Raw genomic sequence first — 27,543 nt, forward strand, 5'->3', positions numbered from 1 at the left:
GCAAAGGGCACAGACTAGCGACCCTGAAGTCTCTTCCTGCTATAAATATCTGTGTCAGTGCTTTTCCAGAAAGAGCAGGGAGGTGGCTACAGGGAGGGGGAAACTGTTTCTTATTTTGCATCAAGGAAATAAAATTAAAGTGAGGCCAGCTTGGCAGCTTTCAGCAGGCCCAGCGTGATGAGTATCTGTGGCAAAGATTTATAGGAATGTTGGGCATGGCTGCACAGGTATAAGGTAGTACTAAGGCCTGTACCTACGTCAGGGGGTATAGCTCAGGGGTAGAGCATTTGACTGCAGATCAAGAGGTCCCTGGTTCAAATCCAGGTGCCCCCTGCTGTCCTTCACTTTTGCTAGTTGGAGCTGGTGTTGAAGGCTCTGCTCCTTTCCCTAACCCCGGGCCGCAGTACACCGAGCCTTCTCAAATCTGGGAAAAAGTCCAGGGTAACTTAAAACCCTGTCACTGAGCACTACAACCCCAGAGTGATAAGTTCCTCCAACCCTGACTTTTTAATTTCACTTACCACAGGTCTTGTTCTACATAGGCTTGTTTCTACATGTTTTCATTGCCCTAAATCAGCGCTTGCTGGTTAGTGTTTAACAACCAGCTCTTGGGGTTGTTGCTACAAAGCACTGATTTGTAGTGTTTTCCAATTTCATGGTGTAAATAATCTCACCGTATCCAATGTCAAGCCACAAACATAAGATCACTGATCATGGAGTTGGGAAGACATGCTAACAAGTGACTCTCTGGCGTAAGCCAGCTTGAACACACCACTGTCCCTAATCTATCTTCTCTATAGTGGCATGGGCTCTGTGACCCGCCCCCTCACTCTATCCTCACGATGCTTACAGACATCAGAGCAGTGGATGTTATGGAATCATCCACTTACTTAAGACATATTTGAGTCCTAATCAATGCCAGACACAGGAAAGACAGAGCTCAGCAAGAACCGTTTGTGGTGAGCAAAGGAGTCAAATTAAGAAATGGTTGGGGGCTTCCCTCGTGGCGCAGTGGTTAGGAATCCGCCTGCCAATGCAGGGGACCCTGGTTCGAGCCCTCCCGCAACTAGAGAAAGCCCCCGCCCAGCAACGAAGACCCAACGCAGCCATAAATAAATAAGAAATAAATGGTCAAATGAACGATAAGGATAGCTAGACAAAAGGAGTGTGCTAATCCCTTAAAGGATTTTAAAGGTTAGGGATTGAGACTGAGGGTGGCACGTTGGCACGAGCTGGAAAAAGGGACACCTATAAGGAGGAAGCTGACTTCAGCAAGATGATAGGACATAGGCCCAAATCACAGGTAAGGCACTTACCAAGGGGCTCTGTGGCCTTTAGGAATCCTGAGATCAGATGTTGAATTTTAAACTGTCCTTTTCCATGGCGTGAAACCTTGCGATATCTTCAGATCCTCAGGACAGTGGGCTACACAGACACGGGTCCTGTGTCAGTGATTCCTTGGGTGTGGAGGAGGGGGCTTTGCCCAGGTATGGGGCTGGGCAGGGACTGAGAGTGGTCTCCTGCGGCCTCTCCCTGGAGGCCAGGCCAAGATTGTCAACACTGTATCCCAAAGTTCTGGGAGGTGATCAGCAACAAGGCCAGCGGAGGCCCATGGAAGATTAGAGCGGCTACAGGGAACAACTCTGGGATTGCTGGGCCAGACATTCCCTTTCCCCAAAGAGTCCAGAGGAAGAGAACTGTCGGGGTGGGGGATTGGGGAAGGGCTCTCTGGGCGGCAGGCCCCTCCTCCTCGTTGGACCCGGCCTTCCTCTGCTCCTGTAAGCCTCTGTCAACCAGAGCAGGTTTGCCCAGAAGCCCACCTTCTCCGAGCTGTCCTAACCGGGGTCCTCCAGACCAGGAATGAGGCTCGTTGGGTTCAGCCGGGGTCCTCTCCCCGGAGTCCGCCACCCTCCCCCAGCCCCACTGCTTCCTTTCTGACCTGGAGAATGGTGGGCTCACGCTTCGTTCATTCATCACATTTACTTGAGGGCCTACTACGTGTCAGGAACTTATGGGGTTACCACAATCAACAAGATAGACCAGCAAATAGTCACACAGATATAGCGGCACACGGGTCAATGCTATGGCGAGCGCGGGAGCGGGGTGACAGATCTGAGCATGTGCTGGGCTCAGGCAGCCACTCTGACCCACACACTATCCCAGCCGAGCGGTCTCGCCTGCAGCCCCCTCCGCACCTCTCGGGACCCGCTTCCCCCACGCCTCCCCGGCGGCCCTAGTCAAGGTCGGTTTGCGGGATGCGTCCTCTGGGAGAGGCGGTTCCCGTTTAATCCGAGCATCCCACCTGGCACATAGGGTACGCTCAGTAAATAACGGATGCAAGAATGGATGGATGGATGTGTGGATAGATGGGTTTACGTGTGCAAGCACACCGCAAGCTGACCACCCGGCAGATCCCGGCGCCAAGCCCCCCGGCAGCTTCTCGGGGTCTCGGCTGAACCAGTGGGCAGAGGGCGCCCAACAGGCTCGCCCCGCCTTCACCTCGCCCCGCCTTCACCTCGCCCCGCCTTCACCTCGCCCCTCCTCCGGGCGGCGCCGCGGCGCCTTCTGGGAAGTGTAGTTCGCGCCTGCGCCCGGAGGGCCGCGGAGGCTGGTGCCCCTCTCCTGGGATGCGACGCCCCACGCCCGCCCCTCCTCAACGGCCTGCGCGCCCGGCCCGGTTTCCTCCTGCGCCGACCTAGGTCGCAGCCGCCGCTGCCGCCGCCGAGGGTCGCGACGCAGCCTGTGGGCGGGGAGCGGGTGCCCCCGGCCGTGCCGGAAGCCAGGAACGGAGGCTGAGTCCGGGATGGCGCGCCAGGTAAGGCTAGCGCGGACGGCGCCGCGAGCCGGGACCCCGACGCCAGCCGACGAGAACAGACGGACGCCTCGGCGGGTCTGCTCCACGCGGCGCTGTGCGTGCCTGGAGGGCGGGGGCGAGCCTGGGACCCGCCAACTTTGGCCGGGTCGGGGGGAGAGTGCTGGTGCGCAAGATTTGGTGCGGAGAAGTCTAGGTCCCCGGACGCCCCCCTTCTTTCTCCCCGCCCCGCAGTGTACGCATACTTGGAGTCTCTCTCCACCTTTGGAAACTCGTTCCTTTGGGTTAAGCATCACCCTCTCTTCTTGGCTTTTAATGATAAATTATACTGGGAGCGATGGGCACGAAGGCCTAAGGAGAATGAGTAAATCTGTTCACTTTCATCCTTGGTAGGATCCTGGACTCTGGGCGGGGGGAGGGCATAGAACGAGGTACCGGGTTTTATCCATTAGGTGAGATGTGTAGGTCCGAGAGGTGGAGGGAGAGCCCCATCTGTCATAGCCTGGGACCAGTTTGGGCAAGTTGTGTGAAGGTGCTAGGAAACCTGATGGTACCAAAGGGGAGTTGCTGCACGTTCTGCTGGGTGGGTCCCTGGGGCCAGCTCTGTAATTGTGGTGGCTCATGAGCTTGGGCCAGCCTCAGACAACCGTGGGCTCCGTGGTTTGAGGGCGGGGGAAGGGGTGGTGGTGTTGGGAGAGTGGCTGGGGCAGTCTGTGGCCAGGCAGAGCGGCACTGTGCCAGGACCTTGGCGACATTAATGCCCCACAGGCTCCTGGGAGAAAGGGAGAAGCCACGCAGTTTGGATGCTGTGGGAACAAGGGCAGTCCCCTCTGCAGATCTGGTTGTGTAGTTAGGGAGCCCACGGACACCCAAGCTCAGATATGCCCGCTGGCCCCATGCTCAGGCCTCCTCGTACCATAGTTAACTCTTCTGTACAATGAGGGGTTGGATCTTTTAGATCTCATGTTCTGGAGTGTGTCCTCCCATTGTGTAGCTTCATGGAGAAGGTGCCCAGGAGTGGCCTTGAGGAGTGGTAGGTCACAGTCAGAGGGAGAGGAACAGGGACGGCCTCCTGTCTTCCTGTCCAGCAGGACTGCCAGATGGTCAGGGGAGTGGGAGCACAGCCCGCAGGTGGGGGCAGCAGGGTTCGGGATCTGATCTGGAAGCCCAGAGTCTGAGCCTGAAACATGCTGGGAGAGCGGGTTTGCGCCGATGCGTGCGTGCGCGCGCGCACGCGCACACACACACACTCCTCACTCTTCCTCTGCTTTTTCTGGGTAGGGGGAGACTACTGATGGAACCACCTCCCCTGGCCACAGTCAATTCCCATTCCCGTTTTATGAGAACTTTGTCATACAAGAGTTTATCTTTTGGCTGAGGTGGTGAATGGCCTGGAAACCATCTCTTCCAGATGTCTAAAAGAGCTGGTATATTTAGCCAGGAGATAAAGAGGCACTCAAGGTCAGGAATGGTGTGTGTAAGAGCCCACTCTGCAGCTGGAGGTGGCCGGCTGTGACCTACAGGTGGACGTTAGGCAGACAGATTCGGCTCTAAGAATAGGAATCGTAGCACTTATCACGTCCCAGCATTTGTTCCAGGCACTTTTCCTATGTTAATTCATTTAATCTTCACAACATCCCTATGAGAGAGGTTTGTTGTTTTTTTTTAATATTTATTTATTTGTTTATTTGGTTGCACCGGGTCTTAGTTGCAGCAGGCAGTCTCCTTAGTTGCAGCTCGTGGGCTTCTTAGTTGCAGCACATGGGCTCCTTCATTGTGGCATGCGAACTCCCAGTTGTGGCATGCATGTGGGATCTAACCCGGATCTAACCCGATCCAGGGATCGAACCCGGTCCCCCTGCATTAGGAGCACAGAGTCCTATCCACTGTACCACCAGGGAAGTCCCGAGAGAGGTTGTTTTGATCCCCGTTTTATAGATGAGTTTGCCGAGCCCTTAGCTAATGTGAAGCAAAGCAGGGATTGGAATTCCAGCAGCCTAGCTCCTGAGGTCAAGCCCAAAGCCCCACACTCTGCCCGTTCGTGTTCCAGAACTTCTTAACTGACAGATCAGGCCAACGATGGGACTGTGGTGAGCCCTCCATTGCTATAGGTGTTCAAGGAGAGATTGAAGAACCCCCCTGTTGTGAGTGGAAGTTGACACTAAATGTTCACTGAGCCTTAAAGGTGTACAGCAGTTGTCGGTGATTTCTAGTTCACAGACATGCTGTGGTGGACAGCTGGCCCCTGGCGGGAGGAGAGGGTCCCGTTCACCCGAGTAGTTTTCATTCTGGCAGGCGGGGCAGGTTCTGTCCAGTCTCCGGGGCCGTGACTGGAGGGCAGCTCTCCCTCTGTGATTCTAAACTTAGAATGTGTCAGAATCATCTGGGAAACTTGAAAATGTCAATTTCTGGGCTCTGAAAGCACTAAACATAATCATGATTTAGTAGATCTAAGATGAGGTGAGAAAATCAGTCCTGATTAAAAGGAAATTCTGAAGTAAATCCTTTGAACCTAAAAGCCTTTCTGTTTTTTCAGATGTTAGGTAGTAAATAGCTTCTGATGGGAGAAGATAAGGACAGAGTATTTTTCACCCAGTTTGACAAACAGAGAAGCTGTCTGCTGACTTGAACTAGCTCTGCAACGGACCTGCCACTTGGCTCTGCTGGACCCTTACTCTCCCCACTTCCTGCTCCGGCAAGGGCCATGCCATTTGGACTCTGCCATTATCAGTGGCTACAGGATCATTTATTTTTACCCAAGACCCTACCCCTCGTCTCCATCACCATCTTGAAAATCTTGTTAAAAGTTCAGCTTTTATTAAGAGGTTACTGAGAATGAGAATTTGTTTGTAACAGATACTCCCACAATCTGTCGCCACAAACTGTACTGGGTAATAATGATTTTCTAAAAAGTGGATGTTTGGGACTTCCCTGGCAGTCCAGTGGTTAAGACTCTGTGCTTCCAATGCAGGGGACGTGGGTTTGATCCCTGGTCTGGAAACTAAGATCTCGCATGCCGCAAGGCGTGGCCAAAAAAAATAAAAGTGGTTGTTTGATGCTTGGTTTGTTAAGGTTTACTGATCTTCTGATAGGTTATAGTCACAGTGAAGCAGAGTCTAGGGTCGTAGACTTGGCCCCTGGCTGTCTGCCTGCTCCTGCTGCATCACCCCTCCTTGCTTTGGAACCTTCGCCCCAAGCCCAGGATAAAGTGCCTGAGCAGCTGCCTGCGTAGGGCCGTCCTGTCAACCAAACGAGAGATCTGAAGTGCTCGGACGCGTGTAGGGATCACCCCTCTGCTGATGTTTAGGCCCCCTGTGTGTGACATCTCACTTAGCATCCGAGTGGGTTAGAGGGAGGGACAGAGATGGATGGAGCTGAGAGGCTGGCTGGGGTCTCACGCACCTGGTCCACATATAAAATGTGGCGTGTTGGGGAAAGTGTACAGGCAGAGAAGGTACCACGACCCCAGCTCTCATCTCCAGAGAGGGAGGTGTCGAGGCCGTGTCAGTCCTCAGCGTGGCTGGTGTTCCCTAGAGAGGGCCGGGGGCGGGGCCTCATTAGACAGGCGGGCCCTCTGCAGCTCGGTAGCTGGGATCTGCGTGTTCTTCCCTTGAGCTAAGGGACCTGCAGAGCCAGCCCTGTGTGGAGCTGCCAGAAGGTGGAGAAGACGTGGCCTCGAAGCCCACCTTGGCTCTCCTTACCGGCCTCCTATAAAATGGGCGTGTGTTTTGGGTGGCATTTTTGTTTTGCAGGTGCAGAGCCTGGTGTCGGTCGGTGCATCCCCCCCCCCTTATAATTCTCAGGGGGATCAACGTACACTAACCAGACTCACAAAGGACAGAGAGATAAATCAGAATATGCCAGTTCCTTAACTTACGGTGAAAAATAGAGCTGACAATCAAACTGGAACTATATGGTGGCCGATTACGTGTTTGACCACCTAACGTGAAATCTGCATGGGATGCCCAGGGTTAACAGAGTCCGAGCACAGAGGTTTGCTGGATAAGCTGGCATCGTGGAGCCAGGATGGCCTGAAGCACCCGTCTCCCTTAGGAAGAGCCCTGCGGTGCAGGACAGAGACTCTTGTCACCTGGGCAAGGCCAGGAAGCCCAGACAGACTCTGGAGCCCCCAGTGCCCTTCTCTAGGCGTGGTCCATGGTGACAGTGCCGCAGTGTTGGTGCCAGCCCCTCCGCCTGCCCTCCAGCCTCCCTGACAGGTCCAAAGGCCAGGACCTGGGGCTTCCAAACTCCCTGCCATTGCTAGGCCCCCTCCAGGTGGCCGATCTTTCCTCCAGGGCTTGGTGTGACTTGTTTCCAGGCTCTGGGGACACTTACTTTTCTCTAGCGATTGGTCATAGTGGGAATTGAACACGTATTTGAGTGTCTAAGGGAAAAGAGAGTGAAGTAATTGTAACTCCTTGACCCTCTCCTGCCCCCTCCCCACTTTTCCTTGGCTGTGGTGGTGAGAGAGTGGGACTACTCGTAGCGGGTGCCAACCTTTTTGATTCTGTGACCCTCTTTCTTAACGTTGAAAACTTAGTACATGAGAATTTAGCCTTTCCATGTATTTTCAAATAAATTCAGTATTTAAAGGACACACACGTGTTCATCACAACAGCATCTATAAACGTGCGCATGCAGCCTGCTGGCAGCGTTTGTGCCCATTCAGCCCCTGGGCCTGTTGGGACAAGTCTGAGCCTCCCGAACATTGACAAAAAGCTAACCAGTCGTCGATCTAAAGGAGAAATAGAGAATTTTATTCACGCCAACCTGAGGATTATAACCCGAGAGACAGTCTTTCAGAAAGCTCTGAGGACTGTTCCACTTGTTAGAGGTCGAAGGCACAGTTATGTACATTCTAGAGACAAAGGATCGTTTGTCAGAATGACACTGACATTTTACATAAAGTTCACCAAAGATACACAGTCCAGATCTACACGTACAGCAGGTCACCATGACCCCATACAGAATTAGGAAGAGAATGAAGGAGGAAAAAACGCGTTGATCCTTATGGTTGAGCAGACATTCCTGCCTTTGTGGAAGTCTGCTTAACGTATGATGTAGATGCCCATTGCACGCTAGGGGGGCCCAGCACAGGCAGGGAGTACGTTATGCTTCAGTTGCCTTGTTCTGCCTTAAAAACAAATTTTATTCCATCATGGTCCGCAGAGCAGACAGGGACTCCCTAACCAAAGCGTCTCCCTGCTCCACCAGCTCCAGGGTTCCCGAGCCTGGCTGGGATTCAGACTCTGGGAGGGAGAGACGGAAGAAGAGGAGAGAGGAACAGAGGACAGAGCGAGGCAGGTGGGCTGTGGATGCCAGGAGGGAGGCGTGAGTGGAAGCAGTGGGGGACGAGGCTGCAAAGCTAGGGCCAGGCTGGGTCGTGAGGCCTCCCCACCAGACGTGCCAGGTGGGACACCCTCTGGGCCCACACAGTGCTCGTGTCCTGTTGGGAAGTGCAATGGGACCCTGTGTCGGGGTCCCTGAGACCACCCCGGGGTCAGGGATTTGCGAGGAGGACTCCCGGGGCCCGTCGTATAGTTGTGTTCACGGCTGTGGTTCATTACAGCCAGAGGACGCAGTCACGGTCAGCCGAGGGGAAAGGCACGGGGCAGAGTCCCGACGGAGCAGGAGACGCGTCCTCTCCTGGCGGCGTCACACAGGTCGTACTTAATTCTTCCAGCCGTGAGTTGTGACAACCGGTGGGAAATGTCCTCTCCCGGGGAAGCTCCCTAGAGACTCAGGGTTTTCACTGGAGGCAGACCATGTAGACACCCTCCTCCTGGCATGTACTGAAATCCCAGAGTCCCAGAAGGAAGGCAGTGTTCAGCACCAACCATGCTGTTCGTACAAACAGTCTGGGCCCAGCAAACCATCCTCATCAGTCAGGAAACCGTGGGAACCTCCCCAAATCCAAGTTCCCCAACACCAGCCTCAGGCCAGCCTCTCAGGCAAGCCTTTCTCGGGGCAGCAGCGTCAGGCCCGCTCTTCCATACGGACCTGAACTTTGGCTACGAGCTCTCTGTCCAGAAGGCCAGGAAGAGATGAGGGTGGCTCTTTGAGAGATGTTTCGGAGGGCGTCTGAGCATGTTCCCGAGAGGAGGTGCCCATACCCAGCCAGGGGGCAGAGGTTAGTTCAGGAGAGCCCGCTGGCCTGCTGAGCGGCTGTCCGGTGGTCAGAATGCACAGGGGGCCGAGGAGGAGGAGACTGCGGTGTCTGACCACTTGTGGGCCTTCGGACTCTGGACCGAAGGCAGGTAGCCCGTGGAGAGGCTGCCTCCAGCCGAGTGTGTCCTCGTGGTGCCAGTGGTCAGCGGGAGACAGAGCGGGGAGCAGATGCCATTGGTGACAAGGCCGTGGTTGGTAGCGGCGATGGTTTTTACATTCATTTATTTATTTTTGGCCGTGTTGTGTCTTCGTTGCTGCGCAGGCTCTCTCTAGTTGCGACGAGCGGGGGCTACTCTTCACTGCAGTGCACGGGCTTCTCATTGCGGTGGCTTCTCTTGTTGTGGAGCACGGGCTCTAGGCGCGCGAGCTTCAGTAGTTGTGGTGCGTGGGCTTCAGTAGTTGTGGCTCGCGGGCTCTAGAGCGCAAGCTCAGTAGTTGTGGCGCACGGGCTTAGTTGCTCCACCTGGACCAGGGCTCGAACTCGTGTCCCCTGCGTTGGCAGGTGGATTCTTAACCACTGCGCCACCAGGGAAGTCCCACAGCGATGCTTTTTAAAATCACTCACTTGAGTTGATGAAACAAGGCAGTAGATTATCTTTGCTTTATTAGGAGTGTCTTCATTTTATTTAATAATTTTTTTCTTACAGATAAATAGTTTAGCATTTGTTCCTAAGCCAGAAGGACCCTTCCCGTAATTTATATTCTGCTTAATATAAATATAAACTTTGTGCTTAATTTGCATGAAGTTAATTTTTGCTGTAATTTAAAATACATGCCTTCGAGATGCTGGTCATCTTCTAGGGTCTGACGGCCATTTTAAAGCCCACTTAATGACTGTTTTTAAAGAAATTAGGACACAATGTTTCTTTGATCTTCCGAAGCCGGCTCCAAAGGCTCTGGAGGAGGCTCCTGCCTCAGCTCTTCCAGCTTCTGGTGGCCCCGGGCATTCCTCGGCTTGTGGCTGCAGCACTGCAGCCTCCGTCTCCATTGTCACATGGACTTTTCCTGCCTGTGGGTCTGTCTCTGTTCCTCTTCTTTTAAGGACACCAGTCATATTGGATTAAGGACCTGCCTTATTCCATTATGACCTCATCTTAACTAATTACATCTGCAGCAACCCTATTTTCAAATAAGGCCACGTTCTCAGGTACTGGGGTGAAGTCTTTGGCGTAACTTTTGGGGGACACAGTTGACCCCCGTCACTGTCTCTTGAGCAGACTCCCGTTGCCCCTTTGCCCGTTCCCATGTGTCAGGCGCCCGCCCCACGCTCTCTGTCACTACTGCCCCCCCTCTGGTGTCCACCTGGAGACACAGGCAAGCTGAGGATGACTAGGCGGGCCTTGCCAGGAGGGAACCAGCCAACTCCCCTGAGATTGTGCCCACAGGTGTCCATGGCCTTCCAGGACCTGGCCGTGCGGTTCTCCGAGGACGAGTGGCGGCTGCTGGGGGAGGGGCAGAGGGCGCTCTACCTGGACGTGATGCGGGAGAACTACGAGACGCTGGCCTCCCTGGGTGAGGGGCAGGCAGGAGCTGGCTGGCGGGTGGACGGGAGGCCGGGTCCTGAGTCGCTCTGGACCCTGGGACCCACCGGGCCTTGGGCTTTGCTTACACAATGAGGTGGCGTCGGGAGCCTTGCGCTGAGCTGGGGGCCTCGCGGGTCTTCTATGCTGTCGTTTCTGTGGACTGTACCAGGGTGCTGGGTGTGACTCAGTGGGGGCCCTAACAGACTGGCAAAACAGCACTGGTCCCCGAGGTTCTGACCGTCCCTGGGGTTTGGGTGCTCATACGGACACACACGTGCACAGGTGCGTGGATTGCAGGTGCCCGGGCTGCTGGCGCGATTGCGTGTGGGGGGGGCGGAGGCCGGCTTCCACTCCCGGGGGACTGTCCCTCTTTTCCTTCCCAGGGACAGTGGAGCTGCTGCCCCTCTCTGCCTTCCTGTGTCCCTCGGAGCCTGGAGGAGCCGTGGGGGGCGGGGGCTGTGCTGCTGATGGGCAGGACCCTCCGCGGGGAGGAGGGCCCCTGGGTAAGTAATCTTGGCGGACGAGGACAGGCCCTTTTGGGGTCCTGGTCCTCCTGGGTAAGCTAGGCCCAGGTGGACTCACTCGTGTCCTTCCCACACGTCCTCAGCCCCTGGCTCCGTTCCTTCCGGGACGCTGTGACCGCAACCCTCCCCGCCTCGCCACACCGACCCCTCCATGACCTTTCACCCCTCACCCCTCTGGGCCGGGAGCCTGGTACACTGTTGCCCATCGCATGAAGTGCTCAGAAGAAAGCTGGGATCACCCTTGGAGAGCTTTCCCCGCTTAGGCCCCCTTCCCGCCACCACCCGTGCAGAGCCAGCCTGCAGCCCCTGAAGGTCCAGAGGCTTTGGGCGGCGGATGTGGTCCAGGGGGTGCCAGGAAAGGCAGGGGCCCAGATAGTGGCAGGGCACGGGGAGGCAGCCCTCCTTGGTGGTCCCCTCGGAGGAGTAACAGGGAACGAGCGACAGGAGCTCAGTTACCCGTGGTCCCCAGCGTCCTGCTCCTGGCTGTGCCCTGAGCCCAGGTCCTCTTTGTCTGCGGACATGGGTCTCTCCTTTGCTGCCCCTCACGTGGTGGGAGGATTACATGAGACGCAGCGTGACGCCGCGAGCAGCAGCATGAGTGCCGAGCTAATGCGGGGGGTTCCCTGTGCCCTCTCGGCAGGAGGAGCCCCCCAGCACAGCCTGCACCTGAGCGCCCTGGTGCAGCTGGTGAAAGAGATCCCAGAGTTCCTGTTCGGGGAAGTCAGCCCTGAGAGCAGGGGAGCCAGCCTGGACGGGGAGGGGGCGAGCCCCGAGGGTGAGTCGACAGCGGGCGGGCCCTCTGCATCCCACAGACAAGTTCAAGCTGTGGGCAGCGCTGTGCGCCTGCCCGGCCCCTGCCAGGCCCTGGGTGGAGTCGCCCCACTGCATGAACCCGGGCGGCGTGCCTGTCCTCTGAGAGTGCGTGGATCGTGGTGAGACAGCAGCTTCTACTCTTCTCTACTGGCTCTGCCTGGCTTCATCCATGCCCTTGGGGCCCCCGTCGTGGCATGCCCTGCGTGGTGGGCGAGGCCAGCCTTGTTCTGTAGATGAGCGGCCAGGCCCCCCGAGCCTGCACTCTTCCCGCCTCACCAGACTCTCCCTCCTTCCCCAAGCTCTGCTCGCTGGCACTCTCACCTCCTCAGGGGTCTGTCCCCAGCAGCCCCAGCCCGTAGGGTTCCTTTGAGTCCGCTCAGCTGATGGTCGGGTGAGAAGGATCTTATCAGAACAAGACCTAGACTGTGAATCTATGTGTCAGAGCCCAGAGATGACAGGGCAGAGGTTACTGACGTCCTGGTTGTTGTTAGTGGAACACGGCAGGGAAGGGCCAGGACGGGACAATGGTGGGGGCATTTTGCCTCCTGCGGGGCTTAATTCCAGTGTCCCGCCCCCAGCAGCAGCTGTGATGGGGGATACTTGCCCTCTCCGAGGCTTGCTCGGCTGCCTTCCGGACACACCTGTCGGCCGGCCTGGCCTGGCCGCCATGCCCAGCGGCAGCTCATCCCACAGCCCGCCCAGAGCCAGGGGGCAGGGGAGCCCCCTCCCCGTCAGTGAGTATGACCCAGCACGGGGGCCCCAGGGAGCAGGCCTAGTGCTGGGCCTCTGCCCGTGGGCCAGCGCAGATGCGGGGTGCTCGGCCCCACTCGCGGGGTGCTGTGTGCAGCGTGCCTGTGGCCCCGGACCTGACTCTCAGAGCTTCTCGCCAGGGCGGTGTTAATAGTCGGGGAGGGCAAGGTGGCCACTGCAATTTCTCTGGGTCTCATTTTATTTTAAAATTTTTGCAAATTATACCTTTGTCTGAATATCTGTTTTTATCTGAAACATGTCAAATTAATATGGCATAAAATTGGCACTCCTGAAAAACGTACCCCATTTAGCCTGTAGTTTCAGGTGTCACCTGGCACCTTTGCCACGTGCCCAGCTTTGAGAAACATGTACAAGGCTTGGGCCTGCGTGTTGAGGCTATGGGCATATGAGCTGCTGAGCCAGAGTCAGAGGCTGGGGGTGGGGGAGGGTCCCGGAGTGGACAGTCTTGTGCTTACATTTACACCAGAAGGAAACAGGGAGAGACCCTGCCTTCCCCAGGATGGACTCCTGGAACAAGCCTGCGGGAGCTGGCTCTGCCGCAAATCCAAGTTCCCAGGACTTGGCTGCCCCTCAGGGATTTAGAGCCTGGAGAGGCCTGTCCTCTCGGGGGACCAGATCCTGCGTGACTTCTCAGGGTCGGGAGCTGGGGCTAGAGAGGCCTTCCTGTCTCTCCTGCAACAGAAACTGCTGACGTGCCAAGGCCTGTGGAGGAGGAAAGCCCAGGTGCCCCCAGCCAGGAGCCTAGCCCTCCTACCTGTAGCCCCGGCAGGCGGAAGAGCCACAGGAATCAGGAGAGAGGGGCCACGGGGGCAGGTGAGGGGCTGCCTTTCCCGAGGGCGGGGCCTGCGCCGGAGCTGAGGGGGTGGGAAAAGGGAGGCGTCCTGTGGCTCCCACCTCAGCCTCCTGACCGCCCGGCGTGGCGCTCAGACGTCGCTCGCATTCTCACGGGTGGGAAATCTGACCCTGAAGGTCCCACAGCTGCCGCATTCAGGGCTGCCCTGAGCGTGCGGGCCTTGCAGGAGCTGCAGGAACCTCTCCTGGGAACAGCCCCCTGCAAGGCCTCATCAACTGCCTGAAGGAAATCCTCGAGCCCGGGCCCCAGCACCCCGAGCGGCCCCTGCGCTTCCTGCCGCCAGCCCGCAGCATGGGTGCGTCCCAGCTGACCGGAGCAGAGCTGCGGCCCGGGAGCCCGCCCTGGGCAGGTGAGTCCCTGCGGACCCGTCTCCTCACGCCAGGGTTTCTGAGCCCGCGGAATTGCCCTTGGATGGATCTTTGTCTATAAATATAACATCCTCCCTGAGGATCGTCGCCAGCTTGGCCGTTCCAGTCTCGCCAGTGTCACATTTCTGGAGCCAGATGGCTGCCTTAGGGGAGCAGCATTGGTCAGCTGGCGTAAGAAAGCTCAGACATAGACTTTGCCCTGGGTTCTTTGGGTTCTTTACTCGTCCTGATATGGGACACCTGAGGAGGAGATGATGAGTGATGTCACTTCATGTTGACACGAAGTGGGATGCTTGTGGTGGGCTTGGGGGAGCAGGGTGACGCGGTGGGGGCAGGAGCCCCAGCCCTGGACCCTGACGCCTGTTAGCCGGGCAGACTGTGAGACGCTCCTCCAGGCTTTGAGCCTTGATTTCCAGTCTGTAAAAGGGGATAATTGTTCCCATCTTAGAGGGCTGTTGTGAGGCGTAGGTACGCTCTGTGTGTGTGTGTGTGTGTGTGTGTGTGTGTGTGTGTGTAAAAAGCTTGGGCCTCCTCAAATTAAGTTCTGTTCAGGGCCCAGAGAACCATCTACAAACAGCAACCCAGTCCACCCCCTTCCTTCGTTTGTACTCAGAGTAGCACCGTATGCTCTGCCTGTAGGGTGCATTTGCACATCCTCCTTTCATCCGTCCAGTTCTGGGAGGTGTGTAGACAGGCATTTTTAAACCAAGCACTAAGAAGACAGTGGCCTGTGTGAGGCTGAGTGAGTTGTAAGAAGACCTGCATCTCCAGATTTCTGGCCTTGGACCTCTTAACTGAATTCCCCTTTTGGGTGTTTGTCACCGAGCCTGAAGTCGCCGATTCAGGGGGAACGTGTGTTCCTTTTTTCTGTAGTGAAGACAGAGACAGCCTCAGGGGCTTGTCCCCTCCAGAGTCTGCTGAACTGTCTGAAGGAGATCCCAGAGGCCCGGGACAAGCAACCTAGCCCCTCAGGAGCAAGGGACCCATGGCTGCAGGAGGACCCAGGGGCCTGGAAAAGGAATTCTGGAGGTAAAGGCCACTGGCTGGGCAGGGAAGCCCCTGGACGCCAACCACTGCCTTTCTCCGCTCCAAGCAGGGCAGTAGGTGACCCTCCACAGCCAGACACTCGGGCGTCCACATCAGTGTGTCGGTTGGAGTAGCCAGACGTCGGGGATCGTGCTGTAAAAGGGCGTAGGCGTGTAGGAGGTGCAGCAGTGCAGTGACATTCCAGATTGGCTCTTACAGTAGGAGCTGAGGGTTCCAGAGGAAGCAGGGGATGGTTGGGAGGGAGAGAGACGGAAAATAGGAGACATAGCTCCAGGCAGTAGACGTGCCGGGTATCATTTTGAGGAGGGGGTTCTTGTCACATTCGCATGGGCTCACCACTGGTCATCAGCGTCCCAGAACTTTGAGAAAGTCGATCTGAGATGGGCGCGCTGCCCTTGAAGGCAGGACCCTGGCTCGGTGCTGCCTGGGGTGGGCTGCTTGGCATCATCCCTCGGCAGAAATCTCTGGAGGTGGGGGTGGGACTGGGTCCATCCGCCGATGACTGAGCAGCGACGACCTTGGAGCTGAGGCGGCTGTGGAGGCCGGGGGCCTTGGATGCCCCGTCCTAACCCTATGAGAAGGCCTCACGCGGGGCTTCCCACAGGGCCCCGCCCCTTCCAGACCCCTCCACCCGGGCCTGGTCCTGGAGCTGGCAGCGTGCTCTCTGCAGTGAAGGTGGAGGACGGCTGGGCCCAGGGGCCCCCGGAGCCCACAGCCTGTGAGCTCAGCAAGCGGACCCACGGCCCTTCCGCCGCGGGCAGCCCTGGGGACAGTGGAGGCACCGCCCGGGTCCAAGTGCCCAGCTGGGGCTCTGCAGCTCGAGGTGAGGCCTGGGCTTGTCTGCTCGAGTCTTCCCGGGTGGGGTTCTCAGCGCCCCAACGAAGTTCTGCCAGCCCAAGGGGACGGGGCACCTGCCTGTCTCCTGGGTGGAGAGGCATTCACCTGGCCGTCCTTCCCAGGCAGTTAATCCCTTCCCTTAATTCCCGTCCTCCTTAACCCAGGCCCTTGCCCAGGAAGCCTTCCACTGTAAGGACCGTGGTCTTGCAGACAATTCCCAACAGTTGGGAAGCTGGCCCCTACGTGTGGCTCTCCCAACGCTGCCCCTGGGCCTGAGTACAGCTGGCGTTGCTTCCCCAGATTGGGGAGCAGAAAACAGATCAGAGCCTGCACAGAAGGGTGTCCTGCCCGGCAGGCTCCCACGCCTGGTACAGGATTCGCCACCCCTGCGGAAGGCAGGCCAGGCAGCCAGCCGGGGCTGGGCCAGGGGGATGGGCCAGAGATGGTGATGGGGCATCTCCCCTATCCCAGCCGGCAGCGCCTCGAGCTCACCCCTGGAAGCCCTGGAGGCCTGTCTGAGGGGCATCCCCCTGAGTGGGTCGTTACCTTCCCAGCCGCCAGCCAGCTCTTGGTCCCAGAGCCCCCAGCCAGGAGACCCTGGGTCTCAGAGGCCCGAGCTGCAGCGCCTCGGATCACACAGCAGAGGTAGACCACGTCATGGGCTCGGGGTGGGTTTGTCCCTGTGCACAGAACGGGGGATGCCAAGGACACCGTCAGGTCCGCCCTCCTCATCCCAGGCCTCAGGGGTGCAGCCCTTCTCCCCCAGCCCCCTCTCACGCCTACCCCCAAACAGCCCCTGCACTTGGTGGAAGCCAGTTAAACTCTTCTGCCCACTGTCTCCACTGAGAGGTTCACTTACCCTCTAGGCCCACGAGACCCGTGGTTGGGTTTATGTGGGTTGACGTGCTACAGGATTTTAATCAGCGCCACGAGTGCCCTCACCTAAGGGGAGATCCCAGTGGGAGAGGCGTTGGGGCCGGTCTGGGCGCCCGTCCACAGCCCAGGGCCCAGGAGACCTCTTCTCCTGTGGCTTTCCCATGACGCCAGCTGTGCTGTTTCCCGCAGAGGTGGTCTTGGGGCCTCTTCTGGCTCTGGGCCTGCGGGGCTGCATGAGAGACCCCTGCCCTCCCTGCAGGCTCCCAAGGCACCTCCGCCAGCTTCTCTTCGTCCAGCAGCGTTGACGGGGACCTGGATTTCCAGAGCCCTGAGGGCAGCCAGGGGCATCGGCCTGGAAAAGGTGAGCTGGCTGGCCTGAGGCTGGGAGTGGATTCTGGGGAAGGACGGGAGGCACCCCCTGCCCACCGCCATGTGTCCGGCCCAAGCAAATCAGGCCATCGTGCCCGGTGCCGGCAGCAGAGCGGGGATGCCACGGCGGGAGCAGATGCAGGACCTGTTTCGGGGGGCGGGGGTCTCTTTTAGTGACTTGGCTCAGAAGGGGCAGGACGACAACTAAGATGTCTTAAAAAGTAAAAAGATCTCCTTTAACATCAAATTCTTCCTTATCCCAGCCACGAAGAAGTCAGTGTCTGTCATATTCACTGACTTTCCAACTTAAGGAAAAACGTCATGAGGTTTGTGTGAAACCACCTTAGAGGGTGTGTTTGGTGGCTGTGCGTCGGGGTACCTCCTCGTGGAGGCCGCCACATGAGCTGTCCCCTCTTTGGGACCTTGCAGGACTGGACCTTTTTCTCCACCTGAATAATCCCAGTGCTCTCTGCCTGCCTTGTCCATGGACACCCGGTCCCCGGGGCTCTCCTCTGTGTTTTGGCGTCACCCACTGTCAGTGGAAAGGCCTGGAGCTGCACCCAGGGCTCTGCGCCAGACCAGTGGGGGCCATCGGGCCGGCCCGGGTCCTCCAGTGTCCCTGGGCCTGGGTCCCTGCACCTGCCGCGGGTTAGTCTCTTGCGGGGGGGAGGGCTTTTACCTCCCAACATGCAGCCGAAGTTTCTTTTTAATTTTTAGTTCTTAGTAGGTAATAGATCGTTCAGTCTTGCTTAAAAGCTGCGGAAGGTTGCGGAGGAAGGGTGGCGTCTGCCTCCCTCTGCTGCCCTGTGTGGCTGAGCCACCCGCTGCCGTGACTTCCAGGGACGCTGCGTGTGGCCCCGCGTCCTGCGCGCAGCTTCTCCACCGTGCTTTCTGTCTTCATGCTTCCCTTTGGCGTCTTCCCACCTTTGGTCTTAGCATCCTCAGCGCTGTGCTGCCCCCTCCTCTCTTCCCCGCAGCTGCGCGGTGGGCTGCGGTCGGTACCAGGACATTCCTTCTCGAGCATCCTCTGTCAACAGACCTGGTTTTCTAAGTCACCCAAACGGCGGGCGATGTCACGCTGCCTTGTAGAAGCTTCCAGCCCAGCTCCCCAGCTCCCCGTGTTGCCCCAGAACTCAGCAGCGTCCGTGGAGAAAGCTGTGTGTGGGGTTCCTCTCGTGACTTTGCAATTCCAGCCTCACAGGGGCCTGAAGCTCTGGAAGTTTCTCTTTTCTCCTGCTCTGCCTGGCCCAGCATCGGCAAACGCCTTCAGGGAAGAGCATGGCTGAGGTGACAGCTGACCCAGGAAGGGCCTTTTCTAGAATTTCCGTCCAGGGAGTTCCCTGGTGGTCCGGTGGTTAGGACTCTGCGCTTCCACTGCCGGGGCGCGGGTTCAGTCAGTGGTCGGGGAACTAAGATCCCACGTGCCGCGTGGCACAGCCAAAAAAAAAGAAAAACAGTTTCAGTCCATCTAGTTCCTATCGTATCCACGGCTCTGTCACTAGAAATACGATTTTGGCAATTTAGTTTTTTCCCAAGTTGAAAGGCATTAGCGTTGCCTTTTTTTTTTTTTTTTTTTGCGGTACGCGGGCCTCTCACTGTTGTGGCCTCTCCTGTTGCGGAGCACAGGCTCCGGACGCACAGGCTCAGCAGCCATGGCTCACGGGCCCAGCCGCTCCGTGGCCTGTGGGATCTTCCCGGACCGGGGCACGAACCCGCGTTCCCTGCATCGGCAGGTGGACTCTCAACCACTGCGCCACCAGGGAAGCCCACGTTGCCCTTCTTGACCTGCTCCATCCTTGGCCTTTCCCTCTTTGAGTAGCGAAGGCAGCCTGACGATGTTCCAGCCTCAGGGCCCATCTCCCCCACCACAGCCCGCTGACCACTGTCTGTGTAGGCGGCCGAGCTGGGGAGGCCTCTCCCAGGGCGACCGGGAGGCAGGAGTGATGGGTTTGGGGCCAGGTCCGCCCCCACCCCCGGGTGCCCTGAGCCGGCGTGACTGGCCTCGGGCCCTGCGCCGCCTCCAGTAGCTCCGGCTGCACCGGACACAGGGCACAGGCGAGGCTCCTGGGGTTCACAGGACCGAGCTCTCACCAGCCAAGACCGCGAGCGTTGGGTTTTCACAGGAAGCCGCGAGGGAAGCTCCCCGCTCCAGGGCCTGGAGAACTGCCTCAGAGAGATGCCTGCACCTGGGCCGCAGCCCACCTGGCCCTGCTCCTCGGCAGGGCACAGGGGGCCATGGAGGGTGGAGCCCAAGAACTGGACGGCGGGCATGGAAGGTAAAGCGCTGCTCGGCGTCTGAAGGATCTTGAGGCTTCTGGAAGGTTCCCCGGCAGCCTTCCAGAGCAGCTGGAGGCCAGCACCAGGGACCGCCCTGGGCGCTGCCTCCCCAGAAGCTGGTGGGCCCCCATCCCAGGCTGAGATGAGATGATGTCCTGGAAACGGCCTGGGCAGAGGCTTGGCGGCGGTGAGGCGGGACGGGACACCCAGCCCCACCGCTGCTCCAAATCCGGGCCTGGGCCGGGGCCTGGGCCGCAGAGTGTCTGTGTCCTGGCTGTCGGCCCCACGTGCCTTGGCGTCCCCCACGGCCGCTGAGCTGTGGGGCTGCTGGGAGTCTGGGTAGCTGGGTCGGGGCATAAGGAGATCCTGGGGGATTCGGGAAGCTCCCGGGAACGTCTGCGGGGCTGTTGTATGACGCGCTCCAGGAGCTTGTGAGCCCGAGAATCCAACGTGACAGAAGTTGTTCTCTGTCCAGTGACTTCCTGGCCTCGGTGCCAACACGGGGCCCCCGGGCTGACAGGCCTCTTGGCTTCTCATTGAAACAGGACTGAGGGATGAGGCCTGTGAGCCAGCCCACCTGGGACAGCGAGGGGGTGACGTGCCCACCAGGAGCCTCCACCTGGCCAGCCCACAGGCACTTGCCCCTGGCACCATCCCTGCCTGCCACCAGCAAGGTCCCAAGGACCCCGGGGCCGCCAGGCCAGGACCGTGGAGGTGGCTCCCAGATGGTGAGCTGCCTCTGCCCCGGGACTTGCTGGCGTGTCTTCCCTCCCGGTAACGGTGTTTGATGAGGGTACAGATTTCCCCTTCCCTCTGTACTCCTCTGTTCCTTCCTTATCTCACCCATTCGGGACTGCCAGCTGGAGTGTGCATACATTTCCCAAAGACTGCTGGCTGGAGCACCCCGAGGTGTGCTGAAAAGAAGTGGGGAGAGCATTGCTTTTATCCAGAAGTTGCGTTTCTCTGGGGGAAAGACTGGTGGTTTCCTCTGTTGTACTAGTTGCCTGGGGGTGAAGGCGTGTGTCCTGCTGCTGCAGCGTAGCTGAACTCACAGCAGAATTCCTTCCTAGACTTGTTGAGGTGGGCTGGTAGGGTCTGACTCACTTGAATAAGTACAGTATTTCTAATACTCCCACCAGGCAAGAAAGAGCTGGTTTGGAGGGCCTCCTGTGGGCATAACTGAATCTCTTCTCAGGCTGCAGGTCCTGAGTGAATGCAAGTAGGGGGTGCTGCCTAGCTTATAAGACCCAAATCCTGGCTGGAACCAGACTGCTAATGGCTTCCAGGGTCTTGAGACTTCTGGAAGGGTCCCTGGCAGCCTTTCCAGAGTGACTGGGGACCGGGCCAGGCTCTGGCTTTGCATCTGTCCACTCCCCATGGCCAGAGAGGACGCTGTTCAGGGTCCACCAGAGCTTGTATGGGGCTGAGCTGAAAAGGGACCAGCTCCACGAGCCCGCCCGTTTAGGCAGAGGGCCCTCCTGCCCGGCATTGGGCTGATGGACAGAGGGCTTCTTTACTGCCGTTTGCCCAGGGCCAGCCACCAAGCCCTCCCCACTCCACTGCCTGGAGAACTCTCTGAAGGGGATTTTGCCCGGGGGGCCCCTGCGCTTCGCCTGCCTGGCTGACCCTGTCCCGGGCCCCAGCCCCAGCCCCAGCTCCAGCTCCAGCAGCTCAGAAGGAGAAGACCCAAGGCTGGAGCCTGAGCTCTGGCAGCCCCTCCTGCAGGGTGAGCTTGTTGGGGAGAGGAGAGCCGGCAGCCCCGCCCCAGGGTGCAGGCACCGCCCTGACCCCGGCTTTGTCTGTGACAGAGAGGGACCGCCTTCCCAGCTGCAAGGGCCTTGGCCCTCCTTCCCCACGCCCTGGCGGCCCTCGCGCTGGCAGCAGCCCTGGTGAAGGCCGGAGAAGAGGCGAGACAGGGGACCACCGTGGTCTCAGTGCAGGTGAGCCTGGGGTCTCCCGAGAAGGGGGCATGTCCCCCAGAAGGGCCAAGGGTCCAGAGACTGGGTTCTCTGAGTCCCACCCATCACTTTGCCTGACTCTTGCCAGAAAGTTCTCTACTTTTGTCACGCTTGAGTTCCCCATAGGATGAGCCGTGTCCAAGAGAGAAAGCGGGGACATTGAGGCACATGGGGCCCCAGGAGTGTTAAATGAGTGTGTTTAATTGGAAAGTCCGACAGTAAACTCGATATATATATATTTATACGTGTATATGCTATCCGCACATTACACACGCTTAATAACATGTACGTATATATACTGTTGTGTCGGTCCCAGCATATCGATAGTGAAGCGCTCAGCTAGGAACACCTGGGGCCCTCACCCCAGCTCGTGTTACTCGTAGCGGGCCAGCCCCACACACTGGAGCCCCGCTGGAGCCAGCGTCGTGTGCTGTAGGACGCACTTGGGCAGAAACCGTCAGGGAACAGGGAGGCACAGGATGTATTACTTGCAGGTCGTGGAGGTTACGTGGCACGCCCACCGGCAAGGGGCGGGGGAGAGGGCGTGCGCAGCCCTGACTGTGTTTTTATTAGGGTGGAGGGTAGGGTGTCTAGGGTTTGGCAGGTTCACTCTTTATTGGCTTATTTAAAGCATAAGCGTGGAATTGGGGCCCAAGAAGGGAGAAGTAGGGTCACTCAAGTGGTCACTGATCTAGGTCACCCAGGTCTGGGGGCTGCCTGCTTCCTTACCTGGTTGTGTTGCCAGTAGCTTTGGCGGTAAACAGAAACAGTGTCACAAGTGAGATCCCTCCACTCGGGGAAACGAAGCGGTCGTCCCGTCAGGAAAGCTGGAAACGGCTGCCTGCTACTCCAGGCCTCCGCAGTTCTCAGTCGGAGCCTGACCCAGTGTTCGCTCCCAGCAGGAAAAGCAGAAGAGAAGGTGGGAGGCCGGTCCCATCCGCCCCGGAGAGAAGTGTGCTTGGAGAGCCTGGGCCCGCCTGGCCCCCTGGGCAGCGCCGGAGGAGGTAGGGATGGGTGGGGTGCAGGGTCGGGGAAGGGCCCCCCCCCCCCCCCGCCGCACTCAGGCCGGTGGCTCCGCCCACCGCTTGGCCTCTGCGCAAGCCCCGGCTGTACCCACATTCCTCACCGGCTGTGGGCCTGTCGGGAAACAGCAGAGGGGGCCAGGCGTGGACCCACAGGGCCTCCATCAAGTCTCCAGAGGGGCCTCACTGGGGGTGGGAACTGCAGGCATGACGCTCTCCAGCCCCCACCTACTGGGAGAGCCAGAGGCATCATGCCGAAGCCGCAGAGGACTCCGGAAATAATCTGGGCCACCCTCGTCCTGTGTGCCCTGGTGCCCAGAGATGGGCATCCTGACGAGCCGAGTATATCCCTCTTGCGTCTCGTTTAACCTGTATTTGAAAGTTGAAAGTTCGGTTGTTTTGGGTTTTTTTTTAGGTCGTGTCCAAATATCCCCGGTCAGAGTGGCTCTGGGAAGACGATGTGTATCCACACCCCAGGTGCTCTGTGCTCTTCCTGCGGGGGCAGCTGTGGACCCTGCCTCTCAGCTGGAGAAAAGGTCGGGGTCTGGGCCCTGCCAGCCTCCTGGGTCAGCCTGTGGGCCCCTGTCCTGGAATCCGACGGCTGGTGAAGAGTCCAGGGGCCTGGGGCCCGGAGACGGAAGCCCAGGTGTTACAGGTGAGCTGGTGGCTCCCCCGCCCCCTCAAGTATCGGGAGCCCTGCAAGCACGGGGCCGGCGGGGCCTCAGCGTCTGCACGGCCACCCACCCTCTTTCCCCGCTGCTTAGCTCACTGTGGTGGGGTGGGCCAGCCAGACCCCCGGGCTCACAGCCTGGGAAAGGCGTTTTCATAACAGCCTTCCAGGCTCGTCTGGGTCACAGGCAGGAAGAGTCTCACGTTGAACTCACTTCGGCTTGCTTATTTCATTTCAGGGTTTTCCTCCAGGACTAGTGGGCTGTTTCATAAGAGCGTGCAGACCCTTTTTAGAGGCAAAACAGACATTGAGACTTTCCCCAGAATAGGTGCGTCCAGGATCAAAGTTCGGGGTCTGAGGTGGCTTTAGAGGACAGAGCGGGGAACAGGCGCAGTAGTGAGCGGCCCGGCGGGGGCGTCCCCAGAGATGTGGCTCTGCGTCACCCAACCCCGAGGAAGCTCTTCCCTACACCACGTCAGAGACCCGCCTCGGGAGGGCGGGGCTCGGCCCCTGGTCCGCTCTGGGCCGTGCACCCAGATCCTCACACTTGAAGCCTGCGGTGGGGGGGCTCCGTCGTGTTGTGGGCTTGGCGCCCCTGCAGGTGCAGCTGCTCTGTCGGGAGCGCTGAGCTGGCCTGAGGCCGGCAGCCCCGCTGCTGCGCGACGGGTAGAAGGGCACGTAGGACAGCAGCACTATCGCGGGCCCTTAGCCGAGGTCCTTCCTGAAGCACGTGGCCGGGCATCGTTTGGGTCCTTGGGCTCCAGTCTCCGCTTTTTCTGTTTGAAGCTCTGGGGTCCTGAGAAGCGCAGGCCAGAGCCGGGCTGGGGACTCAGACGTGGCCGGAGAGCAGGTCTGTCCTGCAGCTCCGGGTGGTAACGGGGCTTCTTTATGGGTGGAGTGCCTCGGGTGGAGACCAGTTCCAAGGGAACTTAGGGTGAAGGAGGAGGTGATTTTTTTTTTTAAAGTAACTTAAGAATTAAAGTCCTATGTCTGTAACTTCTGAAGAGGGAGGGTAAAGGTCAGGAGGGCGTGGGGATGCTTGTGGTTTACTGGTGACCAGTAGCATTGGGTGCTGATACAGCTCCCTCGTCACCCCACTAGCAACACCTGGGACCCAGGCTGGACTGGCCCTCCTGGGCCCTCTCCAGATGCTGCCCACGGTCTTGGCCTCATGCCGTCTGTGGCTTCTCCAGGCCCTGCCCACTGACTCCCAAGGGCAGAGTTACTCGGGACATCAGTAGGGCCCAAAGGTGGCATAGAGAACCCACCTTTTCCTAGAAGATGGGAAGGCCACTGTCCTAAGCGAGCTTGGTTACCATGGAGACCCGGTCTGTGATTTATCCTGCCCGTGACTCTGGGGAACAGCCATCCATAATTCCCCAGCCTGAGTCACTAGGATCCTACCCGTCTGAAGCCCGGCCTTAGCTGAAGGGACGGACCCTGGGGGGAGAGAAGGTCCTGAGCCTTCGAGGACCCTCACCCGCGTACCGCTCTGGTTTCAGCCGGGACCCACCCGAGGCCCCTTCCCGGAGATCCGCCTGGGCCTCCCCCCGGAGCCGCCATCCCTGGGGCTTTGCCGCGCGCCTCCCCGCGGCCACCGTGCCCCTGCGCGAGTTCCTTGCAGCACGAGCTCCGCGGCCTCGGTGCCGCCCTCTCGGAGAAGCTGGATCGGCTGGCCGGGACCCTGGCCGGCCTGGCTCAGGAAGTGGCCGCCGTGAGAACCCAAGTGGATCGGCTGGGGCGGCGCCCGTGGGGCCCGGGGACGAAGGGCCTCCTCTGGGGCCCTCGCTGGACCGGTGGCCCTGCTCACAGACACCCGCCCTACTGGAGGCACAAGGGCCCCCGCAGGCCGAGACCGAAGATCTTGCGGGGCCAGGCGGAAGGCTGCAGGGCCGGCGACTCCTCAGGCCTGGCCAGCGGGAGGCCCCGCCTGGTGCCTCAGCTGCCCCCGGACGTGCCCCTGGCAGAGGCTTCTGGGCCCAGCTCCGGCCCTCTCTCCTCGGCATGCGGCAGCCCCGCTGTGCTGACCGCTTGTCACCCCCTCGGACTCCCGGAGAGCCCCTGGAGCCCCCCACCCCCTTTGCTGCCTGCTGCCCCACCCCTCCAGGTGGCCGCCAGTGCAGGAGCAGAGCCTCGGGCTGCAGCAGCGGCACCGCCCAGGACCCTAAAGTGGCCCAAGGATCCAAGCAGCCTGTTGGCGGGGCTCCAGAGAGCCCTTGAGGGGGAGCTGTGGGGTGGGGAGCACAGGGACCCCGGGTGGGGGCCCCCTAGCCGCCGTCTTAATGGGCTGCATCCTTCCGAGGATGCCCCACCCCTGGCCTCTTCTGGAGGCCGGCCTCCGCCCTCGGCCCCCTGCAGCAGAACCTTCCCCGTGTCTGGACTGTGAGGGGGCCAGGGGTCTGTCCTTGGCCTGACCGCCCCGGACTTCAGGATGCCTGTTGCTCAGGGAGGTGCGTTCCCCAGCCACGCCTCTGGCTTTCTTGACTCAGGTTCGTTTAGATGTCGCTTCCCCTCCTGCCCTTCGCGCTGGAACTGCCAGCGCCGGCAGGGGGTGGTATGCGTACACATGTGCGCACACCACGTTGCCGGGGCGCTGCGAGCCCCTGCAGGGGCGCCACGCAGGAGAGCACCTCTTCCCGCCTGCTGTCCTGACCTCAGCGCTGAGAAGCCATGGCTGTCCTCTTCCTGGCAGATGGGGGCTTAGCTTTCATTTGGGGCAGAACTCCACCCCCTGGTCTAAGCTGGAGATACCTGTGGTGGATTCTAAAATTACCGACCCTGGTTGCTGAGGAAAAGGCCCATGGCTCCTGCGGAAAGGAGTCCAGAGGGGCCACCCCAGCGCATGGCTGTTTGGTTGTCACCAGCACTGGGGACAAGCCTGCCCTCCCAGAGCCCCCAGAGAATCAGCAACCCCCCTACCCCGCCCCCCAAGCCCCCTCCGCGGCTGGGGGAGGAATTCGCACACGACTCCCTGGGAAAGAGCAACACGTGTGTTGTCTTCCTGGGGCCGCAGTAACAGTACCACAGGCCGGGCGCCCTAAACAACACACACTTACATCCCCGCGGTTCTGGAGGCCAGATGTCCAAGGTCGAGGAGTTGACTCCTTCTGAGGCTGTTCGAGGCCCCTCTTCGTGGCCGGTCGCTGACCGTCCTCATGTTCGCAGTGTGCTCTCCCTGAGCTCATGCCTCAAATGTCCCTTTCGTCTGAGGACACCATCCTCATGCCCTCACTAACATGATTACTTCTGTAAAGACCTTGCCTCCAGCTAAGATCGCGTTCGGTGGTACTGGGGGTAGGACTCCAATGTACGATCCGCGGGAGTCGTGCACACTCCAACCCCTAACACACGTGAGGGACTGAGCTAAACTTGGGTTCCTCGTGGGGGAAGAAAGCATGAGCGGGGTCACTAGCTCTGCTTTCCCGGCGGCCACCAGCCTGCCCTGGGCCCCGCCCCTCAGGTGGCACTCGGTGTAGCACGGGGAATGGCCTGCCTGTCGTCTGCCGCATTTCCCTCCCAAGGGTCAGATCTTTTCTCCCGATCTTTCCCCGCCTGAGTCCTTACTTGATCTGAGGAATCCTCGGGATGGTTGTGCACACGTTATCCGGGAAGGCCCTGTGGCGTGGTTAGCTGTGCTGTCAGGAAACCCGGGTGCGGCGCTGAGGCCCAGGCCGACTCGGGGCCAGAGCGGCTGTAGCCACGATGGGTGCTGAAGGGGGGCTTGTGGCTGCTGTGCCCAGTGCGCCCCTAAAATCAGGGTCTTTGGGGACACACGCCGGGCCTGGCCTGTGCTCCCTGCTGCCTCTGTGGAGGGAGCAGGCCACTCATGCCGACGGCAGTAGCCTGCAGACAGACCATGGGAAGGGGGTGTTAGAGCATTTCCAGGTCTAGAGTAAGTCCCAAGGTGACTGTCTCAGAAGCTAGTGTTCGTCAGATCATGTAAGTAGGATGTTTAAGAGACAGTCTTCACGGTTAGCCATACTTCTTTTTTTTTTTTTTTGCGGTACGCGGGCCTCTCACCGCTGTGGCCTCTCCCGTTGCGGAGCACAGGCTCCGGACGCGCAGGCCCAGCGGCCATGGCTCACGGGCCCAGCCGCCCCGCGGCACGTGGGATCTTCCCGGACCGGGGCACGAACCCGTGTCCCCTGCATGGGCAGGCGGACTCCCAACCACTGTGCCACCAGGGAAGCCTCCGGTTAGCCATACTCGATGGAGCATAAGGAACAGAAAAGTTCTAGGCTTTCCACTCAGGAAAATGAGTCCAGCTCGTTCCCAGGCTGTGCAGGAGCGACGCTGGGCCCGTTTCAGAGCCAGTAGTAAGGGTCTGACGGCCTGGCGGGGAGAGGGGTCGGTGCTGCGGGCGAGGGGCCCCGGCCTCGCGGAGGAGGCCTCCGCCCATCCGCCTGCCCATCACCCTGGGCGGCCTCCCCTCTGCGCGCCCTTCTCAGCCGGGGGGGGGGGGGGGGGGGGGGGGGGGGGGGGGACGGGGCGGGGCGCGCCGTCCTCCTCTGGGTGACGTTTGAAGGCTCGGTTTTGTGGGCTTTACAAGTCAGCTTGCACGTCAACGTGTGAGGTAGCACGCGGGCCCAGAGGCCAGGAGGAGCGGTTGCTCCGGGCTGCGCGGGCCTCCTGCTGGCGCTGGCGGGGAGCGCGCA

General features: G+C 59.4%; 1 protein-coding gene across 9 annotated transcripts; it reads left to right on the forward strand.

The window, feature by feature from the left end:
* The first annotated feature begins 2,598 nt into the window (after positions 1-2,598).
* Positions 2,599-27,322, forward strand: KRBA1 (KRAB-A domain containing 1). 9 transcript variants are annotated; one of them, XM_079930986.1, is made up of 19 exons: positions 2,599-2,815; positions 10,366-10,492; positions 10,887-11,006; positions 11,668-11,802; positions 12,419-12,574; positions 13,293-13,424; positions 13,631-13,813; positions 14,706-14,861; positions 15,484-15,702; positions 16,188-16,361; positions 16,852-16,953; positions 19,085-19,237; positions 19,784-19,966; positions 20,770-20,964; positions 21,047-21,178; positions 22,096-22,200; positions 22,634-22,873; positions 23,127-23,216; positions 24,391-27,322. In XM_079930986.1, the coding sequence occupies exons 1-19, from the start codon at positions 2,804-2,806 to the stop codon at positions 25,272-25,274; spliced, it is 3,498 nt and encodes a 1,165-aa protein (XP_079787112.1). In that variant the 5' UTR covers positions 2,599-2,803; the 3' UTR covers positions 25,275-27,322. The 9 variants fall into 9 exon arrangements, with proteins under 9 accessions (XP_079787112.1, XP_079787114.1, XP_079787115.1 ...); XM_079930988.1 differs by having other exon boundaries at positions 22,099-22,200; XM_079930989.1 differs by having other exon boundaries at positions 15,550-15,702.
* Positions 27,323-27,543: the final 221 nt, after the last annotated feature.

Source organism: Stenella coeruleoalba, assembly GCF_951394435.1.
Source record: "Stenella coeruleoalba genome assembly, chromosome: 9".
Classification (NCBI taxonomy): Eukaryota; Metazoa; Chordata; class Mammalia; order Artiodactyla; family Delphinidae; genus Stenella; species Stenella coeruleoalba.

Coding starts and splice junctions, on each gene's coding strand:
- KRBA1 (XM_079930986.1), top strand. Junction 12,575..13,292: donor GGGGAGCCCCCTCCCCGTCA/GTGAGTATGACC, acceptor CTCCTGCAACAG/AAACTGCTGACGTGCCAAGG. Junction 15,703..16,187: donor CTGGGGCTCTGCAGCTCGAG/GTGAGGCCTGGG, acceptor CCCCTATCCCAG/CCGGCAGCGCCTCGAGCTCA.